Source organism: Ostrea edulis, chromosome 7, assembly GCF_947568905.1.
Source record: "Ostrea edulis chromosome 7, xbOstEdul1.1, whole genome shotgun sequence".
Classification (NCBI taxonomy): Eukaryota; Metazoa; Mollusca; class Bivalvia; order Ostreida; family Ostreidae; genus Ostrea; species Ostrea edulis.
In genome coordinates this window covers 87,821,612-87,833,752 of record NC_079170.1, presented here as the reverse complement: position 1 = coordinate 87,833,752, position 12,141 = coordinate 87,821,612, and the positions used below count along the sequence as shown (strand labels likewise).

Below are 12,141 nucleotides of genomic sequence, written 5' to 3'. Positions count from 1 at the left end.
TGTACATAACACTGTGTACCGGTACATGTATTGTACATAACACTGACTGTGTACCGGTACATGTATTGTACATAACACTGACTGTGTACCTGTACATGTATTGTACATAACACTGACTGTGTACCGGTACATGTATTGTACATAACACTGACTGTGTACTGATACATGTATTGTACATAACACTGTGTACCGGTACATGTATTGTACATAACACTGACTGTGTACTGATACATGTATTGTACATAACACTGTGTACTGGTACATGTATTGTACATAACAATGACTGTGTACTGATACATGTATTGTACATAACACTGACCGTGTACTGTTACATGTATTGTACATAACACTGTGTACCGGTACATGTATTGTACATAACACTGACTGTGTACCGGTACATGTATTGTACATAACACTGATTGTGTACCGGTACATGTATTGTACATAACACTGATTGTGTACCGGTACATGTATTGTACATAACACTGATTGTGTACCGGTACATGTATTGTACATAAAACTGAGTGTGTACCGGTACATGTATTGTATATAACACTGACTGTGTACCGGTACATGTATTGTACATAACACTGACTGTGTACCGGTACATGTATTGTACATAACACTGTGTACCGGTACATGTATTGTACATAACACTGTGTACTGGTACATGTATTGTACATAACACTGACTGTGTACTGATACATATATTGTACATAATACTGACTGTGTACTGATACATGTATTGTACATAACACTGATTGTGTACCGGTACATGTATTGTACATAACACTGTGTACCGGTACATGTATTGTACATAACACTGTGTACTGGTACATGTATTGTACATAACACTGACTGTGTACTGATACATATATTGTACATAACACTGACTGTGTACTGATACATGTATTGTACATAACACTGATTGTGTACCGGTACATGTATTGTACATAACACTGATTGTGTACCGGTACATGTATTGTATATAACACTGACTGTGTACCGGTACATGTATTGTACATAACACTGTGTACCGGTACATGTATTGTACATAACACTGTGTACCGGTACATGTATTGTACATAACACTGTGTACCGGTACATGTATTGTACATAACACTGTGTACCGGTACATGTATTGTACATAACACTGTGTACCGGTACATGTATTGTACATAACACTGACTGTGTACCGGTACATGTATTGTACATAACACTGACTGTGTACTGATACATGTATTGTACATAACACTGACTGTGTACTGATACATATATTGTACATAACACTGACTGTGTACCGGTACATGTATTGTACATAACACTGACTGTGTACTGATACATGTATTGTACATAACACTGTGTACCGGTACATGTATTGTACATAACACTGACTGTGTACTGATACATGTATTGTACATAACACTGTGTACCGGTACATGTATTGTACATAACAATGACTGTGTACTGATACATGTATTGTACATAACACTGACTGTGTACCGGTACATGTATTGTACATAACACTGTGTACCGGTACATGTATTGTACATAACACTGACTGTGTACCGGTACATGTATTGTACATAACACTGACTGTGTACCGGTACATGTATTGTACATAACACTGACTGTGTACTGATACATGTATTGTACATAACACTGTGTACCGGTACATGTATTGTACATAACACTGACTGTGTACCGGTACATGTATTGTACATAACACTGTGTACTGGTACATGTATTGTACATAACACTGACTGTGTACTGATACATGTATTGTACATAACACTGACTGTGTACTGATACATGTATTGTACATAACACTGACTGTGTACTGGTACATGTATTGTACATAACACTGTGTACCGGTACATGTATTGTACATAACACTGACTGTGTACCGGTACACGTATTGTACATAACACTGACTGTGTACCGGTACATGTATTGTACATAACACTGACTGTGTACCGGTACATGTATTGTACATAACACTGTGTACCGGTACATGTATTGTACATAACACTGTGTACTGGTACATGTATTGTACATAACACTGACTGTGTACTGATACATGTATTGTACATAACACTGACTGTGTACCGGTACATGTATTGTACATAACACTGTGTACCGGTACATGTATTGTACATAACACTGACTGTGTACCAGTACACGTATTGTACATAACACTGACTGTGCACCGGTACATGTATTGTACATAACACTGACTGTGTACTGATACATGTATTGTACATAACACTGACTGTGTACTGATACAGGTATTGTACAAAACACTGACTGTGTACCGGTACATGTATTGTACATAAGTTTGATACATTATCTGCTAGACTCATACTTACCTGTCTCCAATCATGCCACTGATGTATAAACCCTACAAAAACCCAAGACACAGAATCAGTATCAATTGTAAAATTTAGATAGGTTCTACTGCAGACGATAAAACTCAGTCTGGATTCCCAAACACAAAGTTAATATCCCATGTAAGGGTAAAAGCTACAGAAGAAAACAAGATGCTCAGTACATACTCATAAATCAATTTCATTAATCATTGAACATACTTTTGAATATTTCCCTACATTACATAACTTAAAAACCTACAACCTATCGTGATCATAATCAAGATGAAATAAAATATTACCACAGCGTATGATATCATGAAAACAGCATCCAGGATCCCCAAATAGGGCTCAGCGTCTCCTCTTGTGTCAAACATGTGGCGATGGTTCCAGATCTGCGAGGACAACGCAAAATTAGATTCAATATTTGGTTAAATATAAAGTTAAATGTATGAAGGATCCCTCGTAGGTCAGTGAAAAATTTTCGCCATGGGTGAAAGGTGTTATTGAAAGGTAAATCATGTCTGCATGCATGATTAAAAAATGATGATTATTTTTTTTTTACCAGCAATTTTCATAGATACAGTATATATAGAAATGAATGTAACCTTTGCATCCAAGGCTTGTATTTTCATGACTTTAACACTTGTTCAATGAACCGAATTCCAATACAGTTTTTAATACTGTGACAGATGTTTCAGCTTTAAATGCTGATGCTCAATAAAAGTATACATTGACATAATGTAGATCTAACATTTGAAATAATGCTTAGATACTATGTTAGGGCTGAATCAATACAAAAAAGGTTTATAGGTTGAGTTCAGTTTTTGTAGTTTAATGTGGTGTTCTATATATCTCATATGACAGTGAATTTCGGTTTCATTCAAAACCTTAAAATGAGTAGCATTTTAAACAAAATGATGATCTGGTTACATTATTGGCAAGATTGGAAATATAAAGTATTTGTGACTGTCATAGTTCACAGTGAAAACACTTGATATCTCCAAGATAGAATTCAGCACAGATGACTATGAAAACAATGGATTGAAATTGCAGTTTTTGCAGTGAATATCATTCCACTTGGCAATGTATGTGTCATAACAATAAAATGGGTATCAAGCACCAACACGCGACGTCTTCTGAAATGCTTTGATGATCATTGAATACTTGTTACATAGTAAAATTTAAGACATGCATGTATTATTTGAACATATCATAAGATTGTATGTCGATTAAGAAAAAAAAACCTACCAGAGGTTTTGAAGAGATCATTTAACACAATTTATCAATAGAAAATCTGACCATTACCGCTATCTCCCTTCACTTGTTTTTGTTTCTATGTGTAGTAATTAGGTGGTGTAAGACACCTTCATTACTAGTACATAAATCCTTTCAAAATAAATTAACCTCCACTTTTTAATTTATTTTACCAATCTTCATCTATATCAAACTGTCTATATTTATTGTACATATCGGAGTCAGTTACAAAATGTCAGCTCTTGGTCTCTGGGTGGTGAGTTTGAATCTCACTCCATGTTTACTGTTTGAACTTACATTGTAAATGTATATTCTTGGGGTAAACCTTGCAAATTTTGAATACTTTCGTTATGGTTGCCAACATTTTCATTTGTATAAATCTCTCAGCATCTATTCCCTCCTTAAGATCGATGCATTACTTTATCTTGATGAAGATATTGTTGAATTAAAGGATTTTGTCCTGCTTATAACAGACAAGGCTCACATTGAAGGCTAAAAATGGCTAAGAATTCAATTAGTAAACTGAAGTTTAATCTCATGATTAACGGGATGTAAATTAATTCAAGGTCAAAACAGGATGGCCTTTAACTCTTTTATTGATACCCATTATATTGGTTATGATATATATGTAATTGCAAAGTGGACTGAAATTCACTTCAAAAACTACAATTTCAATCCAATGTTTTATGATCCGTCTGCGCTGAATCATACCTGACATTTTCATTGGGATGTCAAATATTTTGACAGTCACGAGGGTAAAGATATTCAAATACATGCCTTAAAATTCACTAGTAAGTATTTAACGATCATCATTGCATTCTAGAAGAAATCATGTGTGCCTGATAACCCTTATATTGATTATAGAACATGTAATTGCAGAGTGGATTGAAATTGACTTTTAAGGGACTGATTCACGATTTCCCCCAAAGTTTGTTTTTCACTTTAATGGTACCTTCACATTCACGGATTTTTCTTACGGATCCTTACATATTCCACAAATCCGTAAAAGTACACGGATTGTTACAATTTAGACACGGATACTGACGAGTGATTTACGAGTGCTTGCGATTGACTACGAGTCAGAGATCTGTAAGGACTCGTAAGAAAAATCCTTGAGTGTAATGGTTGTATTTAAAATCGTAAAGTTTAAGTATGTACTCGTAAAGTAATCGTGTCTATAGATAATGCGCTCGTAATGACTCTGAAAAATCCATAAAGCGATTGTAACCCGACATGAATGAAATCGTAAATCTCACTTAGGCATTCGTAATAATCCGTGAACTCGTAAACTATCCGTAACATATCGTAAACTAACCGCAAAGATTTGTAAAAAAACCTTTTTACGAGTGTTTTACGGATTCTTACGAGCAGTTTACATGTTCTTGCAACCAGTTTACGATACTTACGGATTGTTACAAGTTATTTATGGGAAATGAAATCCATGGACAATTATGAAAAAAAATTTCACACGACAAAAAAATTTGCCCCTATTTTCACGGATCCTTACGAGTGTGTGCGAGTTGTGACGAGTTATTAACTGCATGATAACGACTAGGGATTTACGAATGCTTGTGATTGCATGACTACGAGTCGGAGATCTGTAAGGACTCATAGGAAAAATCCTTGAGTGTGAAGGTGGTATAAATGATAATAAATCTACAGTCTAATAAGTTTAGAAGGTTTCACAAAAAAATCAAGGTTATTCATCATGAGAGAAGCTCATCATAAAAAGTTTATTATTTGTTTTGAAAACAAAGATGTGGTATTGTTTACGAAGTTTTCAAAATGAATGAACATTGATCCAAGTTTATCACATCACATCTCAAGTATACTTTATAGGAAAAATTTGTGTCATTTCAAAAGTTACATTTTGTGATTGTACAAAATGAAGATGTTTAAAATTACAAAATCAATGTTTCACTGGTTTGTTTGTTTACATAAAAAGACTTGAGTCTTTGTTTACATAACAAAGAGTCAAAGCTAAAATATTGCTCTTATCCTTGCATTCAGACGGTCCAAGTTTTTGGTTGTCAACATTAAAAGAGTTATACAGTGTATTTTTAATTTTCAAAAAAAAAAAAATGAAAAATATTTCTTTCAAGAAACAATAACCAGTCCCTTTAAAAAGTGAAATTTCAATCCAATGTTTTCATGGTTGTTGACGCAGAATCGTACCCGCCCAATTCATTTGTGACGCCCAGTGTTTTGATTGCAACAGATGACAGTCATGAAGGCTGTATATTTCCAATCTGGCCAGTCAATGTTCCGCAGTATTATATAGCCATATGATGATACACCCTAGCTGCTTATCTCTGCTCACTAACTATTTTACCAATATTGTCTGCAGTTTGTATGCCAGTGGTTGAATTAAAATCAAACCTCTTACTTTATCCACTTTTTCTGACTGTCACTGTATGGAAGCTTTTAATCCCTCGGTTTTTACCTTTTAAGTTACCGTATATACTCGCCTATAAGTCGGACCGCCTATAAGTCGGTTGTATTTTTTAAGATTATTTTGTAGGAATTTGCCATTGACCCGCTTATAAGTCTGTACAATTTTTTGTCAGATTCGGTTGACAATTTCAAGTCAATGCTCTAGTGTTTTTACCTATGTTTTAACAAATATTTCGAGAAATTAATAATTATGATCTGCTCAATATCCAAGCCATATCGATTGGGGTTTAAACGCAACCCTTGTTCTATTATGGGCAATGATCCCTTGTTACCTAAGCAATTATGGTCTCCTAATTACCAGTACCTGACACCGTGTTTACTTAGTGGCACGCGCCTCGCCCAAACTGTTACTGTGGGATTCTGGTATAATTCATTGTATCAACAATAAAGTTTTTAAGAGTCAAGAATGATGATCTAAATTATCTGTTAACAATATTCAGTCTGTTATGAAATATATTTCAGCCGGTATACATATGAACATTTCAATATTAAATCGGGTTCGTAATTCAATTTTACCGATAAACGATAGATTAGTTGAAAGTATTAGTTATCGGTATGTAAATAATTTTTAACTAGATAAAAATATGTAAATACTTGTACTTTATACATGATTTTAAAATACACAAACAATACAACATGTCTAGATATTTGTGAACAATAATCATTTGTGTCGTAGTCCATGATAATCGTCAGAGTTGTTTAAAAAACACTACATTACGCCGCCCAGAAAAATACCAATCTTCTTAGGACGTGCCTATAAGTCGGACATAGAGTTTTGGACCAAAAATTGACCCCCAAAAATCCGACTTATAGGCGAGTATTTACGGTAACATGCTTGAGCTGTTACTATCCAACTCTCTTTCTACTTGCTAGTTGGTTATACTAAATGTGATACTAACCCAGTCAGGCTTGGTGTAGTTGACTGTAATGTGATCAGCGATTTTTTTCCTTATATAACTGGTACCGATGAACGGTACCATTCCCAATGCCAAAAACCATTGATTTTTCCCAATTTTGAGACTAAAAATTCCCAATTTACTTGCCGAAAAATAGACCGCTGACATCGTAACTTACTTAGTCTGTACAAGTTGTACAAGTTAACTAAAATGTTCACTTCCAGTATTAAATCGAAAGTACAGATCATATGGCAGTGCGCGTGTTTTGTAGAGCTACGACGATTCTAAAATGAGGCTACCATGATTCCTTATGTACCACAACAGCAAATATTACCGTAAAAAAGTTTTTAAAGGGATGACTACTTCTTGTTTTGTTCTCTTTTTTCTTTTCTTTTCGTTGAAATCATTTGCTGATACATTGGTAGAAAATTCCCAATTTGTTCAATTTTGGCGCTATTTTTCCCAATTGAATGGGTACCGGCACCAGTACCAGTGGGTAGAAAAAAATCGCTGGTGATACTAACCCGGTCAGGCTTGGTGTAGTTGACTGTAATGTGATACTAACCCTGTCAGGCTTGATGTAGTTGACTGTAATGTGATACTAACCCGGTCAGGCTTGGTGTAGTTGACAGTATCGTTGTGGTAGGATGGAGTCCACTCATCGGAGATTGTCGATTTAACATTGCTGAATGTTTTTCTTGTTGCATGAAAGAATGCATAACTGAAAAGTACGTGTACAAACATTAGATTCGACTTTCCAAACAAGGGGGATAGGAAAGACCGAATATAAATAATCCCCTCGTTTCCACAGAAATGACCTGATCACCATCCATTCAAAAATTATGGCCAAAGGCAAAATTAAAGTTTTTACAGTCACAAACAGACCAAAAACTATATGCCCCCAAATCTCTGATTACAGGAGCATACAATAATGCTAAGCAAACTTGATGAATGTGTGTACGTGTACTTATGTACTGTATAACTAATACTAAATGTGTGTATGTGTACTTATGTACTGTATAACTAATACTAAATGTGTGTATGTGTACTAATGTACTGTATAACTAATACTAAATGTGTATATGTGTACTTATGTACTGTATAACTAATACTAAATGTGTATATGTGTACTTATGTACTGTATAACTAATACTAAATGTGTGTATGTGTACTTATGTACTGTATAACTAATACTAAATGTGTGTATGTGTACTTATGTACTGTATAACTAATACTAAATGTGTGTATGTGTACTTATGTACTGTATAACTAATACTAAATGTGTATATGTGTACTTATGTACTGTATAACTAATACTAAATGTGTATATGTGTACTTATGTACTGTATAACTAATACTAAATGTGTGTATGTGTACTTATGTACTGTATGCAGTGTAATTGATTGATTTTATATTGTTTAACGTCCCTCTTGAGAATTTTTCACGCAAAAGGTGACGTCACCATTGCCTATGAAGGACTGTAAAAATTAGGCCTATGCTCGGCGATTATAGCCATTGAGCAGGGAGGGGTCTTTATCGAGTCACACCTGCTGTGACACGGGGCCTGGGTTTGTGCGGTCTCATCCGAGTGACTGCCCTATTTAATCTGTTAATCGCCTCTTACGACAAGCAAGGGCTACCGAGGAGATATTCAAATCCGGATCCCCACAGGAATGCAGTGCAAATCAAAATAAATTATACTCTAAAAAAAAAATACCTTAAAAATGTCAGCAGAAACACAGCCACATGATGGTGCGTGTAAGTGTACTTCGTCATCGCCGTCAGCTGACTTCAGACTTCAAGTGTTCGCTGCTGTTCACGAAGTAAACTCATTCCTTCTTTGAACAACCATGTATTTGTACAGCTCTGGTACTTAGTCTAGCATCCATGATTTTAAAAACAAATTGATAAAAAACAGAACAAATAATAAATTCGAGTAGGCCTACTGTAATATAATCAATGTTTGTCGTGTGACACCGTGTGAATCAAAATAAAAACAGGAAGTCGAACAAGTTATCTTCTTCAATGAAGAGTTCTTTCAAACTTACATCAAAGCGGGAGATTTTAAAACTGTATTATTTTTTCTCTCTCGAAGTTGGTTGATTGATAAACTGGTTTCCCGCTGATTGATGAAGCGAGATCAACAGGGAACCAGTTTAGTTGATTGATTGATTGATTGATTGATTGTGTAGTATATACAGGACAGAGTCCCACAGTAATTCAACTCGTGTTTGGTCTCAGTTTGTCAATGAAAAGTTAAAATCACAACAAGAATTATCAAAGTTTTACATGTATTATTCATTATAATATATAAAAATCATAAAATCCAGATAATATCGTATAAAATATAAAGTGTTTGTGCATGCTTTACAAAACAGTCCAAAGAATGCCATTACCCCGTATTGTCTGCCTAGAGACTTGCAATCGGAAAACGTGATCTGCTTCTGGCTCGAACTACTTAAAAGACTTAATAATTACGGAAACAGGCGCTTTGACCATTTTCAGCGCCTACACTATGGAACGTTTTACCGGTTGGTTTACGTCGCGACAAATCATTGGATATTTTTAAACAACACTTCTTAAAGGTTCATTTCTTTAACATTGCTTTTAACGTTTAAAACAAAATATGACAATTCTTAGGTTTTTGGGTTTTGTTTTTTTTATAAAATAGTTTAAGGACTGTTAGACTTTTATCAGTATACAATACTACTTTAATGCAGGACATTTTTGTTGTTGATGTTTGTTTACTTACATTTGTACGCCTTTAATGAGATTTTGAATTGATTAGGGCGTTATACAAAACTTAGCATTGTGTAGTGTTGCATCGCAATGATTTACACTGTTTACTTGCTTTTCTGACAAAATTTTGCTGGAATGTCCATATTTTTCTGGGGAAATCTCTTTAGCATATCCACATACTCACTCCACCCAAGTGTAAAAGGGGTACCCAGGGGCGGATCCAGGAATTGCGGTTAGGGGGGCGCAACTTTATGAGGTAGAGGGTCTGTGGGTCCAGGGCGAAGTCGTGGTGGGGGCCCAGGGGGCGAAGCCCCCGGAAGCTCCTGGATTTTACAGATTTTATAGGGCTTGGAATATGTCTCCTATTTAAGTCATTTGTACTATTTTCTATGATTTTTAATAAAGTGAATTTAGTAAAATGATGCAAATTTTAAGGTTTTTGGAAAAAATTAAGTTCTCCCAATTAAGTAATTCAAGAAATCAGAAGATGTTATCATTTATTTCTCCGGGAGTGGAGGAGATTACTGCTTCTTTTATCGTTTAGTACATTTATCTAAACAAGCTAGACACCAAGATTTACCTTTTTGCTGCGCCCCCCCCCCCCCCCCTTAAATCCGCCACTGGTACCTGGCTATAGCCAGTGAAAGATATTGTTAGAATGTTAGTGCTCTAGCGCTTGTAATGGCAGCTTGCAATGTATGCTTCCGAGGAGGCTGAAAAAGTTCTAGATTGATATAAGGTCTGCCGGGGTAATTATGAATTGTAAAGCGCTTTGAGCAGCATACGCCGGAAAAAGCGCTATATAAAACCAATTATTATTATCATTAATTATACTTCCCCCCTGATAGCTTCATAAGAATACTTCGTTGATACGTTACTGATAAAACTGCTGGGAGATAATCGTGTGGTGGACGGAACACGAGGACGTCCTTAGAATAATCGTCTCTCATCCTCAAATGCCGCTAATGAATCGACTTCCATAATTGTGTTGTGATTGCCGAGAACGGTGGTGATGGCATGCAAGAGGGAGTCTTGCTGTTTAGCTTATGACGACAGAAGGTTTGGGAGGAGGCAATGATTGTGACAGTTAATGAACTCCATATATGAAAATAAAACATATGTTGTGTAGTGTTTGTTTACAACATGGAGGATAGGAACGCAAGAAATGCGAACCCTGATGGGGAAATGTAATATAACAAATTCATTGTTGTATTTACATAGGCAATTGTTTTATATCTTCTAATTGTCAAATACTCATTTAGAGTTGCATTTTGTAAAATTAGTAAACGTCAATTACAAAAACAAAAACAAAAATCATTATATAGTTTTATCATTATCTGGTAAATTCAGCATTTCGACAATTTGTGCATTCGCGAATGTGATTTAAAGTTTCCTTTTAGTATCCAGTTCAATTTTAAGTGTCAGAATTATGTTTCGTATCGTGTTTTTATTGATGCGTTACATGTCTGGTACGAAATATAGACAAAACTAATCTTTACACTACGTTTCTTCCTAACACGCCGCCATATTGGAACACTTGTTACTCCTGGTAAAATGGGTAGTATACTCGAGTAACACGAGTTCATCACTAGTGTCGATAATTCGACATTTTATTTACAACTCTAGTTACCCTTGTAACTCGGGTGGCTTAATCGAATACACTCTTTATGTGTAACTTGATGGTAGTGACGGCATGTCAACGTGTTGATCGTACGCCCCGCGAACGATGAGTTTTTGGGGGGTGGGGTGGAGGCTCTATATTGGTTTTACTTCGTCCGTCCGTAGTCTATGTTACAAACCTTTGTACCTGGTATATTCAATTCCAAGAAAGTCATTTGTAGTTTTTGTTTTTTCTTCATATTTCTGTACATGTACATTATGCAACCTCCCCTCAAACAACTACATGTATTGGGATGTACACGTATTGACCATGTCTGTCTGCCTTTTCATCCACCTATCTGTTAAACTGACACAATCAATTGGTTTCACTTAGCTTGTCGTTGTGCAAGTCAGTATATTCACCAAACCGGCCATATTGAAAGTTCTATTTAGAGCTAGATACAAGTCGCACGGATCTTCGTGGCCCAAAGACCTATTGTAAACTTAAATACACAAAGACCTATTGTAAACTTAAATACACAAAGACCTATTGTAAACTTAAATACACAAAGACCTATTGTAAACTTAAATACACAAAGACCTATTGTAAACTTAAAGACCTATTGTAAACTTAAATACACAAAGACCTATTGTAAACTTAAATACACAAAGACCTATTGTAAACTTAAATACACAAAGACCTATTGTAAACTTAAATACACAAAGACCTATTGTAAACTTAAATACACATTCTACTCCGTGACCGAAGAGCCATAAATACTGCCTATACTGTTCAAAGCTCATGCATAAAAATGTGATATTTTTCTCCC

The 12,141-nt window shown here is 35.3% G+C and overlaps 1 protein-coding gene across 6 annotated transcripts in view; it reads right to left on the bottom strand.

Moving 5' to 3' along the window:
- The window catches only part of LOC125654001 (sugar phosphate exchanger 3-like), a 34,814-nt gene extending 25,832 nt beyond the window's left edge, over window positions 1–8,982 (bottom strand). For 2 of the 6 annotated variants that reach the window (XM_048883735.2, XM_048883737.2), the window contains exons 1-4: window positions 8,691–8,982; window positions 7,580–7,694; window positions 2,669–2,761; window positions 2,370–2,401 (exon numbers count right to left, since the gene is read on the bottom strand). In XM_048883735.2, the coding sequence (XP_048739692.2) occupies window positions 2,370–2,401; window positions 2,669–2,761; window positions 7,580–7,694; window positions 8,691–8,749 (299 nt within the window). In that variant the 5' untranslated portion in view covers window positions 8,750–8,982. Of the gene's footprint in view, window positions 1–2,369; window positions 2,402–2,668; window positions 2,762–7,497; window positions 7,695–8,690 lie in introns of those variants that run through there. The other 4 variants (XM_048883738.2, XM_048883739.2, XM_048883741.2 and 1 more) reach the window with 3 other exon arrangements.
- Between the last annotated feature and the right edge of the window lie 3,159 nt (window positions 8,983–12,141).